Source organism: Glarea lozoyensis (genome assembly GCF_000409485.1).
Source record: "Glarea lozoyensis ATCC 20868 chromosome Unknown GLAREA10, whole genome shotgun sequence".
Taxonomy (NCBI): domain Eukaryota; kingdom Fungi; phylum Ascomycota; class Leotiomycetes; order Helotiales; family Helotiaceae; genus Glarea; species Glarea lozoyensis.
The window spans coordinates 1,285,841-1,302,393 of record NW_007360984.1 but is presented as its reverse complement, the minus strand read 5'-3'; the positions used below and the strand labels follow the sequence as shown (position 1 = coordinate 1,302,393).

Below are 16,553 nucleotides of genomic sequence, written 5' to 3'. Positions count from 1 at the left end.
ATGAGTACTAAGGGGTGTTTCAATGCCAGTTGAAGTATGGGCTAAAATTTTCGACTTACATAGGCCTACATCAACAACAACATATCACTCCGTTTTTGATTCATAAAGAAATTCAATTCTCAAGACGTATGAGCAAACTAATTAACGACTATCTATGTAAATAGAGCATGTAATTTTATCTTCGACATAGCAACTAAGTCGTCTGATCCATGCTGCTCCGTGTACTTGTCAATAAAAAGAGCAGTAATTGCCAAATCTCAAAGGAAACTAAGCCGGAGAAGGCGACATGATTTTTAAAACGCTACACATACATTCCGCAAATAGCTGGCAGCTGTCCCGTTGATAAGACGGGTGATTCAATCGCTCCGCTCGATTCAACAGCTTCGCAACGCCCTCACGATGTTATATCGAAGTACTCTTCCTCTTGAAGAGCTTCCGCTTGAAAGATGGCCGTATCGGTAAAGACAGGGATCCCTCTATCAGCCGCTGTTCTCCCCAATGATCTCTGAATACCCTCGAGGTTGAAGAAAAAATGGTTCTTCAAGAATGTGGTTACCCAGCCCAGATTTGGATCGTCCTTCTTCAGTATTGGAAGTTGAAACATCAACTGGTGCCACTTTCCAGCTCCTCCAACGTCATAAGTCTTTTCGCCATCTGGGTTCAACCAAGCGCAGGCGTCCATGAATGGGTACGTCGATTTGAGGGTGAACATCAATCTGTCGAGTAAATTACGACCTATACCGTGACGAAGATGTTCTGGAGAAACGTAGAGCTGAAGATTTGCGGTAGCACGCGATCGGCCTTTTCGCGAACCACCCCAACCGAAATTAAATATCTCGGCTGACGCAAAACCAACCACCTCTTCATATTCTGATAGCGTTGCCCTTTGAGATCTCTTCGTCTTATGCTGTCTAGTGTAAGACTCAGGAACGTTTCCTAAGATGGCTACAATAAATGGAAGTCGTTCTCGTTGTGAAGCTTGAATCACATTGGCGACTTCGTCAGTGCTAACTGGCTCTTGATCTTCAGTTATGTGACTGTTCATCACGTAATGGTTGTATATGTGAGCCACCTGTTGGGCATCTCCCACCGTCGCTGGGCGGAGGTACACATCAATTTTTGGGGCAAAAGGATTCGGCAAATCGATTTGATTTTGCATTTCCCGTTCCACCATCTCAGCATGTTTTCGCGCTTTCCGTTCGTGCTTGAGCTTCGATGCAAGCTGTGTCATTCGCCGATCTATGGCCATCTGAGCGGTATGTATCATTTGTTTAGTCTTGTCTTCAGACGCCTCCAGATCTAACAATAATTAGCAGGAGAACACATGTTAAATAGTAGTGAACGCTTTTACCTGGTATTGTGCCGCCAGTATCCTTCGGTGGGCAAACGAAATGAAGGTTTTCAATTGGATAGGCCACGTAGACCTCGATGTTATTTAGGATGATTTCAGACGCAAATACCTTGGCAGTTGTGTCAATACGATCGTCAACGAGTTTTGGACACCATTCCAGAATATACTCGCTCAGGTAACTACTGGAGTCAAACTTTGGTCTGTCCCTTTCCCAGTCACATGGGGGTGGCATCATTTTATCATCCCAGTCCAGGAGCTCACCATCCCGACCTTGTCGGGCTCTCACACCTTCTTTTGCTCTGTCGTTATCAGAACCACGGTCGCCGAAGTTGCTCGGGAAGGCAGCAACACTGGATGCTGATGAGCGAGGAGCAACATCGTCGATCGCCTGCAATGTGTCTTTGGTCAATAACTTGCCATTTGTACTCGGTTTCAGATTTTCAATCTCAGTCATTTCAAGAAGAATGCGTTGCTCGTAACTCAGATCTGCTTGGGCGTTTGCTCGACGGGAGGTATTATCTTCAGTAATAGCCGTTCCAAGATGTGAGGATTCAGCAGCTTTCGGACTAGAAGCTCTGATGTTTCTCTCCTTAGATGGAGCGCGACCCGTACTTGCTTCATCACAGGAAGACTTAACAGGACTATTCCCATTCCCTTCATCTTGCTTGCGGTAGTAGCGCTGTGCCGATTTAGGTTGCAGAACTTCCTTCGCTTTGACAGCTGCTATGAATGATTTAGCATCAGTGGTAGTCGTCCAAAGTGGGTTGATGGACGCATTTGTAAATCTAGGTGAAAACCCAGAATTCCCTGCTGCCTTCGGTGAGCTACTCCTGTACGCTGCTTGTTTGGGACGGGCAGCAGACGCTCTCATGAAGTCGTTTTGTGATGCTAGTTTTGAAGCTGCAGGAGTAGTAGAACTTTTGTCTGATTTTGTCAGACGTCCAGAGTCAATACTTTCCTGCCGGGTGGTGTGCTCAACAACAGGACAATGGTTGATGTCAAACTTTTTCACAGGCAATTGCTCGGCTTTCGTGCCACTTTGAACGGGGGCTCCGCCGCTTGAAGCGTTCACAGAACTTAGAGACGGAGTGTACTGGGCCACGGCGGGCGAGTCTGGCTTTTTGGTTTTTACGTGACTTTCGGTCGTTCGTAGGTGGGGAAGTACATAAGGAACTTCGGGACCTGAAGGGACACCAGGTTCTCCTGCGTTCTTCGACCTAGCATGTTCAGTAACTGTTGCATGGTGCTTTGGAGATGCCCGTTCTACAGCAAGAGATTCTTCTAAGCGATCTGACTGTTGGACTTCTCTTATGCAACTTGGAAGTGTAGTAACGATGATTCCAGAGTCAGAAGAGAAGTCCGAGGACGAAGAACTTGAAGAAGAATTCGCATGTGCTTCTCGGTCAACCTTGTCCATAGCTTTGACTGGGGCTTTTGGCCGCATGTGAGGTGGCTTGTACCATGGCGATGCCCGATCGCACATTTCCTCATAAGTTGGTGTATGATTTGGGTCCATCGAGCTCTTGGTTGCAGGCTTAGGACAGTCAGTTATACTGCGCATGTGCGGGGGCTTGTACCACGGCGATTCCCGGTTGCATATCTCTTCATAAGTCGGAGTATAGCTTGCGTCCATAACGCTCTCGATCGCAAGCTGAGATGATTTGCTATCACTGCTCATTTGTGTGGACTTGTTGTGCGGCCGAGAATGATTAGATCTATCGACACACGAGGGTTCCTTGTGAGAAGCTGCCTTAGCTGTTAGGGCATCACCTTTGGTGACATACCCAGCATGTGGTGACGAAGTCTTCATATTGCTGGACTCGGATGACGATCTATCATCTTCTGCCACCGAATCATGTCGTGAAGAAGATGCAGGGACAAAGTTTTGGGACAGCGGGTTCATCCAACTAGACGTCGTTCTAGTCTGAGCTGGTCGATTTAGTGTGGGTTCTATAATTATGTTAGCGAAGTACTGTTCAGTTATCGAAACTAAGCTCACGTTTCAACCCAGGGGTGGCCCAAGATGATGAGCTTAGACCCTTCCCTCCGCTTAACAACTTGATATCATGGAGACTGAGATGCTCAACATCATCATCTGACGCAGATCCCGGGGCTTCGATCTTGATGGCCGTAGTTGCGTGTTCTATAGACGCAATAGGCGTGTTTGGTGCGGTGGGATTCGATGGAGGTGACGCGGAAGAGCGGAAAGATTGATAGCTTTTGGGGTCCATGTACGAAATTCTCCCTACTGGAAGACCGTACTTCTTATGCGAAGCTGGAGCCCATCTTGACTTGGAAAATAGTTAGTGACACCGACTTCCCAAAGACAACAGAGAGCTTACAGTTTCCATTCCTCCCTTTCCTAAGTTCAGAAGAGTTTCTGCTAGCAGTTCTGCTCGGAGATGATCATCAGAGAGAATACCCGGCATTTTGAATTTGATCTCGCGAGAAAGCCAATGTAAATCAAGTTTGTGTGTGGAGAGAGTGGAAAGAGTGTGCAGAGTATCTAGAGTGATCGTGTGGTGTTGCAATGAGTTGGTAACTTGGTGACGGTGATGGGAGAAAAAAGAGTGGTCAGGAAGGGACGAGAGGTTGTTAAAGGTGTTGGCAGTTTCTGCACTTCTGCATAGGGAAAGTAAGACAATCGTACCTATTCTCTGCAGATTGTATTGACGAAGACAATAGTAAGTGAAAGTGAGGAGGCGGGTCAGATAACGAAAGTGGATAATGGAAATCTGTGTGTCCTATTGTCCATTTGAAGAAAAAGAAAAACATGAAAAATCGAAGGTGAGGTCTAGCACAGTTCCGAGACGTCGATGGTGAGAGGAGCCCGAGCTCCTCGCTTGATACGAGTTTGATAGAGACTCGACGTTCACTCCCGACTAGAAGGTGAAGCAGGCTGTTCCTTCCGTTCTGAGAACTTGAACCGCAGGCACCGAGCAGTGGTTGTATACACGCAATGAGCACACTGATTGGCTCCAGCATATTGAAGCTCCATTGAATGCTCGCACCTGATGACGGCAATGGAATATACAAACTGCAACTTAACTTTTCTCTTGGATATGAGATGATGGGGTTGAAGAAGGAGTCACGTGGTACGGTTTCCAATTATTCCAATAGAACTTTTTGCAACAACCATCACGAATCTATAACATCATCGCCACTATTTCCGTCAGGCAGAGATGTTGTCAATTTTGAGGAAAGCAAGATTGAAGGACAAGGAGATGCGGATTTTGATGCTGCAAGACAACCACAGACCCTTACTGAACATGCGCTGATCAGCTCTTCGACAGTGGACTTGACAATGCAGGCAAGACTACGATAGTCAAGAGAATCATGAACGAGGACGTTAACAGCGTCAGTCCTACGTTAGGATTTATCATCAAGACCATCGACCACAACGGGTTCGTATCATTGATCATCTCTTCGTTTGATGAATAGCTGCTGACCAGATAAAGGTATAAACTGAACATCTGTCTGTCAGTCAACCATCACCGTGCGCCGTTGCTGATCCTGTCTAGGGGACGTTGGTGGTCAGAAGACTCTTCGTTCGTACTGGAAGAACTATTTCGAAAAGACTGATGCTTTACTATGGGTCGTGGATGCCACGGACAGGCTTCGCATCGAGGACTGTCGTGATGAGTTGCACAATCTGTTGCAAGAAGAGGTGAGCACGCATGAATCAGAAGTTCGTCTCCACTTGAGTCGCGGCTAACGAGGCAAAGAGGCTGTCTGGGGCAACACTGCTTGTGTTTGCTAACAAAACAGACGTCAACGGCTGTATGGATGAAGCAGAAATCCTCAAGGTTTCTACCAGTCCGTCGTTATCATGCGACAACACTAACTTTGTACAACAGGGGCTTCAACTAGATGCAATCAAGACTCACAAATGGCACATAATGCAGTGCAGCGCTATCACCGGAAAGAATTTGGATGAAGGGCTGGAATGGGTGGTGCAAGATGCCAAAGAAAGACTGTTTCTGTATTGACCCAAAGTACTACTGACTTCCAAGGCATTGCTGAGGTATATTGTTGTTGGTCGTTCAGAAGGCTTCTTCCATGCACCGAGGGTCGACGAATTCACTTGGAGCTATTTGGTTACAGGGAAGCGTGTGTCAAGCGCGAGTTTGGTGGTAAACAAGACACGAAACCGGTTTGCGTCCCGGAATATGATCAATGTCGGAAGTAAGGCTTGCTACTGTGATGGGATAACCTGAAAGGGGCCATTAATTCAACAGTGCTAAGTTATATGTTCACCGGGGCGAAAGTTTGAGATGGATGAAGACGTGCTGGAGGTCGCAGCATCGGTCGTACCTGCAGCATCCCGATTGAAACATATTTTCAGTGAGAATTCTAGCGCAACCGACCGTGCAGATCTCTTGTTGCTGCGCCGTAGAATGCCATCTGTATACCTCTCCAATTACCTGATCCTTACTCCGTGAAATTCTACCCCGCTGGGCGGATGCTTTTTTGACTCGGATTTCTATGCCTGTGTCTTGCGCCGGTGCTCTCTCTTAAGCCCTTTAAATTATTATTAGTGAATCTTCGTTGTCAGGCAGGATGGCTTCGGAAAACAACGGCTCCGAAGATGTCAACGATTTTCTGCAACGCATCAAGGAATTGGGCGACCGAAGAGACCAGGAGGACGAGGAACGGAATAGAAAGCTCGAGGAGGAGATATTGCAGGGCAGAAAAGAAAGACAGGCACGGCGATCAGGTTTGCTTCTTCTCCCTTTCTATGCGTAGCTGGCTGGATCAGACTGGCTGTTGTGGCACGACTCTAGATGTAATAATATCGCTGACCACGAGCCCTCCAGAACGCGCCAGATCTATTTCCCCTGCGAAATCGTCACCTGCAAGTACACCCACCGCGTCCAAGGTGTCGCTAGCTCTGCCGACACACTCGAGAGCATTATCCCCAGCGATTGATTCCAACTCACGTTCAGAATCTGCACAAGACACTACCATTGACGACGCGATGGAACGCCTGGCGGACCTTCAACTCTCTCCATCGAAAGAAAACTACTTGCCAGGGAACAGGGATATATCTGGCGATTCTGATGTGAAGCGTAACGATGTTGCGAGAGTAACACCCTCAAGCGCAATGCCTTCGCGGAGCTCCCCTTTCCAGCGCCGCCCAACCTCTCGAGGATCAGATCACGCAAGGAGTCGCCCACTGTCAATGGTTGCTACAGAGAATGCTGCCCGCTCACCGAAACCTATTCTATCGCCGGAACTAGAGCCGTCCGCTGCGGATCCCACGTTGTCCCGGGATCAAATTGCACGATCTCTGGCCAACAAAGATCCTGCTTGGTTTCGCCAGACTGCGGACAGAGGATTAAGCTCGCCGGCTTATAGACGAAACCAAGTGGAAGATGATGAAAGATCTGACCATGGGCAAAGCTCGTCCCGAGTGCAGATGCCAGGTATGTCACGGGAAGCATCTGTTGGTGACAACACAGCGAGCGATCCTGCTGATCGAAGCCTGTCGCCATCACGGAGTAGTATTGTAATTGGAGCCTCCTCAAGATCTTCTTATCATGCTTCCCCAGCCGCTTCAGGCCGAATTGGGTCACCATTACCGTTATCCAGCGCCCAGAGGCTGGACCCCCCCTCTCATGATGGCAAATCCGAAGCTCGTACGTTAGCAATGTCTCCGTCACAAGGCCGTATATCACCCGAGAGGCTCGACCGACCGCTCTCGCCTACGAAGGGTATGGGAGGCTTTGTGCAAAGTGCTATGATGAAGCGTTCAGACAGTGTAAACAAGAGATGGAGTGTTCAATCGCCCACTGGACTCAACCGGGTCAATTCTGTAGCCAGCAATCGGAGCAGTCATGATATTGGAGGCAACACTCAATCTGCAATCGGAACTTCCAGGCCAGATAGCCTAAGCAGAGGAAATTCCCCTCACCCCAGCTCCAGACCTACCTCAAGCCATAGCAATGCCACGTTTACTCAGGACTCTATTTCAACCACTCAACCACAGGGTCATTCTCCAATTACAGACAGTGATGGGTTCAAAAAGCCAGCACTTCCACCCTCGAGATCGCAGACCCCTCCAGCAACCAAACCCCAAGAAGCGTCTGGTGTGGTTGATTCACAACCACGAATTGAAGCTACACCCCCATCCAGTCCCTCAAAAACAATGGACTCCCGCCGATGGAGTCCAACAAAGTCCAGTTGGCTCGAGAGTGCGCTCAATAAACCAGACTCGCCAAAACCCAAAGTAGCACCTCCACCGCAGCAGCCTTCTTGGATGGCTGAAATCACTAAGGCAAAGCAGAAGTCTAGCGTCGATCTTGGACGCCCAGCAGTTGGTGTAAAACATGAAGTCAACATTGGTGGCCTCATGAGATCGCCACCTCTGGGCGGCGTTACAAAACCACTGGGCGTTGGCAGTCTCGCCTCCGGAGTGTCACCAAACCTTGTCAAGAACCGTACTGGTAGTGTCACGTCACAGGTTGTTAAAGATGCTCCGGCGCAAAGAGAAACGAACGAAGAAAAACCGACCACCCCCGCTGTCAGATCACCTCCTACAATTGCAAAAGCTAAGCCAGAAACCCCACCGAAAAAGGATTTTAGAGCATCCCTGAAGCCTCGTCAACCTCCTCCAAATAATAGTGGCACAAACGAACCTGAATTTAAGAATGTTTTTGGTCAATTACGACGGACGACAACGCAGAACTATGTGGCACCGGATGAGCTCAAGAACAACATAACACGGGGAAAAGCCGCCTTGAACGTGACAGGTGGGCCAAAGAAGACCGAGAGGGTGGACGATTTCAAAGAAGCTATATTGAAGAAAAAGGATGACTTCAAGAAAGCGCAAAGTGAAGGTAAAGGTGTTCGGCCAGCTAGCGGAACCATCAAGAATGAGGTGTTGCCAGAAGCATTGGCAAGAAGAAAGACCCTAGTCAAATCTGATGAGGGACCACCAAAGATTGACCTACAAAACAATGCGCCTTTTGTGAGTCGCACAGCATCACCCAAGCCGTTATTGCCAAGTAAAGATTTTAGTGATTCGACTGGCGTGCGCAACAAAGACTCCCCTTCTGGAAAACTTGCTGGCCGATTCAATCCAGCACTTGCAGGGCTACTAGCGCGTGGTCCGCCTTCCATGGCCAGCGATACGTCGCGGTCGTCAAGCCCAGCAAATTCCGCCTCTCAGCGCACGGTGAGCATGAGTACTTCTGCAACCGATACACAAGAGGCTGGGCCACAGCTCACACATATGACCAAAAGTCGGGCTCGAGGCCCTCGAAGGAAGGCTCCAACCTCCGTACCGAATGCTTCAACACCGGTCTCTGCACCAATTGACTCGGTAGAAAGCCTGGAAAAGAAACCCGAGTATAGCCACAGGGCTGAAAAGACGCCAGGGAAGCCGGTGTCCATAAAACCATCTATGACCGCAGAGATCGAGACCAAAAACCCAGGGTCAGAACCATCGTCCCCAAGAAAGCTAGATATGAAAAGACGCTCGCAATTTCTCCAAGATGTCCCAAAAGACATAATCAAAGATGAGATAGCCGAGTCCCAGTCAGACCGTCCAAGGCCACTCTCTCCTATTAAGAGGAGCCACACCGGGAATTTCTCTGCAACAAACAAAGCGACAGTCCTTGAGTCGTCTAAAGCCATGGCAATCCAGCCGTCCACACCCACTAAGCCACAATCTCTTGTTGGACCCAGATCACCCAGTAATTCATCTTCATTGGGGCCCACTCAGCGTTCTCTCCCATCTCAGTCCGTTGCTCCGAGTAGTAGCCAGTCAAGTATTCCAAGTAAGTATAAGCACCTGTATACATTGCCTGCCGAAAATGCGTATACCCAGCGCTAGAGGTGTCATGAAGCTTCCGCATCAGATTCCGCATCAGATTCGAAACTCATCCGTCCCATTTTCTGATTTGGTAACGGTCTGAGAGTGGATCTTCTGAAGACACATTAAGCTGACGGCTATGTCACTTAGGTTCACCTAGAGGCGTCAAACCATCAACCGAACGAGTCGAACTACAACCCTCAAACTCAGTCAAAAGTGCCACTTCCTTGTGGGATCGTAATTCCAAGACTTCACCTCAACAATCTCCTCGTCTCCCATCGCCCATTAAACTTCCCACACACGAGGACGAAAAGGCCGCTTTGATCTCAGCCGGTCTTCGTTCCGTGAGTCCAGTCAAAAGAGCCACGCCAGATATCACAGAATCGCAACCAAAGCAGTCTGCCAGACCTCTGCCAGTGCCGCCTAAGAAATCTACGCTATCTCCACGCCCCCTCGAAAATCTGTCGTCTTCTCCGATTTCTCCAAAGCGTGATGGTAATAATCCGCACTCCTCGGAAGCCTTCAGTTTCGTTGAATTCTTCCACGATCGTACACCGCCCCTTGGTTACACCGCTGATACAGGTCTGATTCTGTCATCAAAGCCACTTGATCGGAATCTCAGTATCAGAACCTTGAATTCAACTCAGTATCAGTTGGTAGGCGAGGGCAAAAAGCAGTTGGTGCCATCCCATCAGGAGCGAATCTTGTTTGAAGGGAATCTTTATTTATGTTCTCACACTTTCGTGGACCAAAGAGGCAAGAAATCGACCGAGGTCTACTATTGGATAGGTGATGATGTGCCCAGGCATGTTGCTGCGGAATCCGAAACATTTGCTCGTAAGGAGGCCAAGAATTTTGGTGGGACACTAGTCATTATCAAGCAAGGCAAGGAAACATCTGAATTTTTCCATGCTTTGGGTGGTATCATCATCATTAGGCGCGGAACTTCCAACAGATTTGATTCTCTCTCGCCGTCAATTCTCTGTGCACGGAACTACTTTGGGCACATTGTGTTTGACGAAGTCGACTTTTTCCAAAACAGCTTGTGCTCTGGATTTCCCTATCTGATATCTACAGGGGTGAAAGCTTATCTGTGGAAAGGTAAAGGTAGCAGCATCGAAGAATTAAGTTGCGCACGCCTTGTTGGCATGGAGTTCGGTCTTACGGGTGAGATAGAGGAGGTCGATGACGGCCACGAGCCTGCAAACTTCCTCGAAGTTTTTGGTGGTGCAGAGATTCCTAACTCTGCAGACCACTGGCGGTTGAAGCCCCAATATTCCAGGTATGGGTCACGCTTATTCCGTGCCAGTAACGGTAGCAGAGAACCGGTAAGTGTTGTCTAATATACCTGCTTGTCTACTACTAATTCTCGTCGCAGATCACCGAAATCAGCCCGTTTTGCCAAGGTGATGTTTCGCCGTCCAATGTTTATGTTCTGGATGCATTCTTCGAAATATACGTCATCATTGGAGCACGAGCTCAGTCACAGTATGCAGCTTTTCACCACGCTCTCTCTTTTGTACAAGAATATGGGATCCTCGCCGCAAGTATGGAAGATCGACCATTCGTGCCAGTTTCAACCGTTGTCGTTGAGGGCATTCCTCGAGATATGAAAAGTGTTTTCCGGACTTGGAGAGAAGAACTGACCCCTACAACCATTCAGAAAGCGGGTTTGCAGCGAGGCAGGAGTCTTCGGGTCATTCCATTGAATGCTGCGATTGAAGCGACTCGCTAATAGTAATTTGGGGAGGCATCAAGGCGTTAGGATGGGGCTGCATGGAACTCGTCAATGATATGACGCAGATGTATATTTTTGGTGTTGGTATCTATTGTGATCACGTTGGCGCATGGAAGACTGCTTTGCTTGGGCGGCTTTGAGATGAAGGACATGATGGAGGAATTGTAACCGCTGCTGAGTGGCAATTACGTTTCATGCATAAGGGGAGCTAGGTTGCGGACGGCTCCGGGATCTTTGGGGCGGTGATGTCCAGAGCACTTCGGTTTGCCGTTCTGATGGCCGTGTTACATGTGGTACCTGCATAAGGCGAATTGAGTGCGTCTGTTCGTAAACCCGCATTCCGGGCTGAATTAAGGTACTGGCCATCGCGTCTTCTAGAAGCTTTTCGCTTCAGCTCTACGTGTTGGCGGCGGTTGGAGCCGTGGAGTGCCGTTGAATGATTCGCATGAGGTCCGACATCTCGATGAGCAAAGCAGCGCTGCTAGCTAGTACTACAGTACCTCGCCCGTTGGAGGATCGTGGAGGCGTAAATTTATTTGCTTTGAAATAGCTTGCCCTTGAGGAAGCGGTGTATGTTCCTGATGCATTGATGAGATTGTCCTCGTTCCGCTAGAATTGGTCAGCCATAGATAGCTACAATGATCAAACGGCTCCCAAGTGCTGCCACAGCCCACTACAGCATCTGTCATGCTGACGATCTCTCCGTACCACCTCCAATGGGGTGCCGCAAAGATGCAGGCTGTCACGGTCTCATGAGAGCTGACGGGTTTGAGGCCTCAGTGGGCTTCTCTGAGCGACAGTGATGATAGGAGTAGTCCCTCTAGGCATCCTCGAATGGTTGAAGATATACTTCGTCGAAGCGAGTGCGAAGCATGTTCATCGTTCAAATCTGATATTGGATGCCGCTTTGAGTTCATCGGAGTAATGATAGCTTAAGTTGGGTGAAGTCCACGGGTGCATTCTCGATTAACAATGATTCCGAGCAGAGGAGATGTGGGAGGCCGTGAAACAAAGCTTATGTAACCGATGCTGACAACATGATTGGCCGGTTCGTATGAATCAATACTTTGAGGCACAATCAAGCGTTGCTACAGGGCTGAGGCCAAGCTATTACTGTCGCGATGGAGAAGGGGAAAACCTCTGAAAGTCGGGGACGGCGTCGACCGATTATCTCACGCGCAACATCAAACACGCATTTTGACGTCAATTGACCTGGCTCACTTGCTCCCCCAATCTCGCTCGACCCACTGCCGCGCCTCGTATTACCTGGCCATTGAGCGCAGTTGCACCAGGCCCGACAAACCTTATTCGCTGGGCAACATGCCTTCGACCTGACCTCCAATCATCCCTCTCACCAGCTCAAACTGTCCACCAGGTGAAGAAGATCCAAGACGTTCGCAAGTAGATCCAGATTGGAACCAGATTGCTTGAGTCCGTTCATACCTCCTGCGCCGTGCGTCAGCGCCTCCTTCAAGGCTCCCACCCTGGATCATGTATTTCCAGAAGGAGAAACTCATGGTCTTTGCAACTAGTTAAGTATAACGGCAGTTCCTGCGTCGGTAACGGTTTGAGAACGGAGAGCATCCTTCTTTGAAATACCATGAAACAGTGACAGCTGTCAGCAACAATACCCCACATCAACATGACTTCCGGCAATCCACAAGTAAGACGAAGGAGACAATGCGGTCCTAAGACCCGAACCGGCTGCCAGACCTGCAAGTAAGTTTTAAGCAAAGAAACCCTTTCAGAAGATGTATTAATCGGCTATAAAGGATACGCCGTGTCAAATGTGACGAAGCCAAACCAAGTTGCAATCGGTGTATCTCAACAGGACGCAAATGTGATGGCTATCTAGACCTCTCAAATCCCGCTTTGGGTCACGGACTGAACGGCACTTTGGTCGTTCGACCCATGTCCCAGATACCTGGAAGTACACAGGAGAAACGAGGTTTTAGCCACTTCGTCAAAAAGACTTCTCCCGAGTTGGAAGGCTTCTATTCTAGTGGATTCTGGGATGCCCTACTATTGCAAGCTAGTCATGCGGAGCCCGCTTTGAAACATGCTGTGATAGCAATTAGCTCACTTCACGAAGACTTTGCTGGCCGAAGTCTAGGACCGTTGGCGGGTAAAGAGGATAAGTTTCCTTTTGCGCTCAACCAATACACCAAAGCAATCGGACATCTGCGGCGATCGTTGGCTTCGGGAAAGCAGGCTCCACTAACGGCGTTGATGTCTTGCATACTGTTTGTGTGTTTCGATTCTTTCAGAGGCTATTACCAGACGGCAATGGTCCATTTGCAGAGTGGTATGAGGATCCTCCGAGATCTGAGAGCCCAGAGTGCACCTTTAGACCCTCTAATAGAAGAGACGATTGCACCTCTTTTGCTCAGACTAGGTCTTCAGTCTATCCTCTACATAGATACTAGCAATCCACAGGACCGGGTTGCGTTTGCAACAGAGCTCACTCAAGCAGTCCCTCAGAATAAGCCAGTTCCAGAAACGTTTAACAGTCTTGAGGAAGCCCGCGCGTCTATGAACGAGTGTTGTGATGGTCTATTTCGGCTGTTTTATCTGTAAGTTGACGTTCGAAGAGCCTAATGGAGCCATTCGCTGACAATAATAGGTGTGACGGAGCCATACCGATGGGCTTTCAATCGGAAGAAACGAGGGGAATGCACGAGGAATACTCTATAAGATTGCAAGAGTGGAATGTGGCTTTTGAAAAGTTCATGGGCGTTCACAGCCAAACTTTTACGAGCAAACAAGTTCGAGGAGCAGCACTCGTCAAAATTCATCATACAGTAGTCCGGATTATGTGTGATATGACCCCATCGGTAGCGGACCTCAGACCCATGGAAGAGGCTACCAATGCTCCCAACGACTTTTTAAAGTTTACCGATGACTTCAGAATAATCATCAACCTATGCCGGTCCTTGATCACAGCCGCGGAGGCCGATACGAAAGCAGGTAAACCAACTCTTACATTCTCCACGGACCTCGGTGTCATCGGTCCTCTGTATTACGTCGGGATCAAATGTAGGTCTCACCAGATCAAGAGAGAAGCCATGGATCTTTTGAAACGATGTCCAAGAAAGGAAGGCATGTGGGATAGCGACACGGCGGTCAATCTAATATCACAATTCTGGGAAATCGAAGAACGGCAAAGATTTTTGCAAAACCAACACTCGGACGAAGTCAACATCCCGACACCCCTCAACGAAGTAGTCGATCTGATATTCTATGAAGGAGGCGAATGGCAATGGGTCTGGAAAGAGTTAGTGCCCACAGATGAGCGGACCCGTGCAGGGAGGCTCTGTCGAACTCCCACTCCCGTGTCTATCTATTCGCGAGATAGTCCTCCTTGAACTCGCATATGGACATGTTTGTTGATTCTTGGGTGCCAAAACAGCTTAAACGAAATTCCTAGTGCCAATCTGCGCTGCGTAGGGAGGTTTGCCAGAGGGGGCCGGCCGTCCATGGCCAGTATTATGGACAGCGGGCTTGATTTGTTGATGCTCAAGTTTTTCAGAGGAAAAAGAGTGAAGGTAGAAGTGAAAGAGGAACCGGATACAAAGATACCACCATCAATTGAGGCATTTCCACGACGTAGATATGGATCATAGGGAAAGAGATCGCTGTGGAACTGGACGAAAGGATCTATACATAGAGGACTAGAGTAGACTAATTCAGTAGATAAAGGATTGACATATAATCAAACACAACATACATTACCATCTTAACTTAAATCTTCTGATATGCACTCTACTTCCAGTTCTTTGCAAGCCAATTTGACACAGATGTCAGGCTCACTGTTTGACATGATTTGTTACGTACTGTAGTTCCATAAGGCTGTATCCGGATTCGTTTGATCCATGCTGCTTACTTCGACCCCGCAAACAAGATAAGCACCCTGCAACCCTTCTTGCGTAAGTGAGTATATACCCTAGGCTTTGGAAATGGCATGGGGCGGAAGTACAAGCGTGGCGCCCGGTAAAAGTTTGCTGACTGTAAGATTACTTTTCACAATCGAACTTGATACAACCAAATACGATTTTAACACAATTCGTAAATGAAAATTAGCCCTGCAGATTACTTCCCATCACCATGATACTCCTCGCCTAGCGGCGCACCACTCATATCAACCCCCGGACTCAAACTCCTCCCCAGATCCCCCCGTCCAATCCCTCCCGTCCGCGCAATAACCTCCTCCTCGCTAGGCGGCGGCGAGTACGCTTGATATCTTCTCACACCACTCCCACTACCAACCGACAGCTCCTGCGGCGGCGGCGAATACGCTTTATACAACGGCCTGCTCTCACCTCCAAGTTCGGTGCGTCCAACGGGGATACCGTAATTACTCGCCGAGTCTCCAGGGCCTAATTCGTTTGTGCCAGGTCGGATGCTGCTCATAGAACCGAGCTCACTACGCCTATGTTCGTCGCTGAGCTCGTCGATTGTGGCTGGGAAGCCAGGGGTCATGGGACTGATAATACCTGTGCTGGGCAAGCGTGAATGAGGTTCTGCTGGGTGGGGAGTACTCGCAGGTCTAGGCTGCGCGTACATCGGCGGCGGTGTTGCTACGATACTACTGCTTCTACCATCGTAGGTGGTTGATAGTGGTCGAAACGTCTCTTGCTCCGTGACATTCTGCTGTTTTTCAACTGGTGCTTCGTACGCTGTTGTGGGTGCGATGGGTTTCCCGTCTGCTTCAGCGACACGTTGAGGGTTCAGATATGCCGCTGCTGTGGCTTCATCCGCTTGTCGTTGCAACTCCGCTTGCTCTGCGTGTAATTCCTGCGCTGCTTTGGATTTTTGTCGGCGTTTTCGGATGCAGAACCATATCAGAAAGAGTAAACCAGCGATTAATGCTATCCCACCAGCTGCTCCACCGACGATCACGCCTATCGGAGTTGATTTTGATGTATGTGAGTTTATGACTACTGTGGGAGTGCTTGCAGTGGCTGAAGGCATGACAGTAATCGTTCGGGAAGGGTTAGATATTAATGAGGAAGTTGCCCCTTGGAAAACGATGGAGGTTGAGGCAGAGTTTTGGAGGACGACGGTGATGCTGTACGGCACTGTACTACATCCAAAATTGGAATATGTGGCGCCCGATGAGTATACGAAAGCAAGATACCCGCAATATGGCTCCGCAGACGAACAATAGAGTTGGGAAATAGGTGCTGTTCCTACTTTTGGCGAATCCCAGCATTCTGTTGTTTGTCAGAGATAAGATGTTCAACATGCAGCAAAAAGGCTCACGAGTAATCCAATTATAAGCAACTCCAACACTCCCACATCCTTCATAATTGTAAGTACCGACACTTGTGAACAAACAAGTTTCCGAATTAGCGCATTGTGGTATCCCATAACCTGGTCAACATCGTTAGTACCAGCTCGAATAAATTATTACCTTTCGCCAACGCTACAAACCTCCAGGTATAGTCCACTCATTGCAAACAGTCACATCTCTCTCCTTCAATCTGGCTTTCACAAGCTCTCGCTGTGGCGGATCGGTCGGTGCTGGAGCAAGCGCAACTCCATAGCCTCCAACTACCATGGTTGGCATCTCGGCAGTGACATCGTTATTGAGTCCTAGCAGGAGTAAAATGCAGATCAAAAAGAATTGTTGAGCCATAATCCAAGGC

At 48.7% G+C, this 16,553-nt stretch overlaps 5 protein-coding genes across 5 annotated transcripts; 3 read left to right on the top strand and 2 right to left on the bottom strand.

Annotated features, from left to right (window-relative positions):
• Window positions 1–394: 394 nt before the first annotated feature.
• Window positions 395–3,780, bottom strand: GLAREA_05460 (Acyl-CoA N-acyltransferases (Nat); the record flags this gene model as incomplete). Its single annotated transcript, XM_008078749.1, has 4 exons — window positions 395–1,299; window positions 1,352–3,301; window positions 3,351–3,642; window positions 3,694–3,780. The coding sequence occupies 4 exons, from the start codon at window positions 3,778–3,780 to the stop codon at window positions 395–397; spliced, it is 3,234 nt and encodes a 1,077-aa protein (XP_008076940.1).
• A 907-nt stretch (window positions 3,781–4,687) lies between these two features.
• GLAREA_05459 (P-loop containing nucleoside triphosphate hydrolase) lies at window positions 4,688–5,340 on the top strand (the record flags this gene model as incomplete). The annotated part of the gene is made up of 5 exons (XM_008078748.1): window positions 4,688–4,755; window positions 4,810–4,826; window positions 4,873–5,018; window positions 5,077–5,157; window positions 5,209–5,340. 5 exons carry the CDS (start codon window positions 4,688–4,690, stop codon window positions 5,338–5,340), a joined length of 444 nt encoding a protein of 147 aa, XP_008076939.1.
• Window positions 5,341–5,911: 571 nt separating this feature from the next.
• Window positions 5,912–10,902, top strand: GLAREA_05458 (Actin depolymerizing protein; the record flags this gene model as incomplete). The annotated part of the gene is made up of 4 exons (XM_008078747.1): window positions 5,912–6,068; window positions 6,169–9,132; window positions 9,318–10,495; window positions 10,546–10,902. 4 exons carry the CDS (start codon window positions 5,912–5,914, stop codon window positions 10,900–10,902), a joined length of 4,656 nt encoding a protein of 1,551 aa, XP_008076938.1.
• Window positions 10,903–12,547: 1,645 nt separating this feature from the next.
• Window positions 12,548–14,270, top strand: GLAREA_05457 (Zn2/Cys6 DNA-binding protein; the record flags this gene model as incomplete). The annotated part of the gene is made up of 3 exons (XM_008078746.1): window positions 12,548–12,624; window positions 12,678–13,478; window positions 13,529–14,270. The coding sequence occupies 3 exons, from the start codon at window positions 12,548–12,550 to the stop codon at window positions 14,268–14,270; spliced, it is 1,620 nt and encodes a 539-aa protein (XP_008076937.1).
• Window positions 14,271–14,994: 724 nt separating this feature from the next.
• On the bottom strand, window positions 14,995–16,543 carry GLAREA_05456 (uncharacterized protein; the record flags this gene model as incomplete). The annotated part of the gene is made up of 3 exons (XM_008078745.1): window positions 14,995–16,118; window positions 16,168–16,278; window positions 16,339–16,543. 3 exons carry the CDS (start codon window positions 16,541–16,543, stop codon window positions 14,995–14,997), a joined length of 1,440 nt encoding a protein of 479 aa, XP_008076936.1.
• Between the last annotated feature and the right edge of the window lie 10 nt (window positions 16,544–16,553).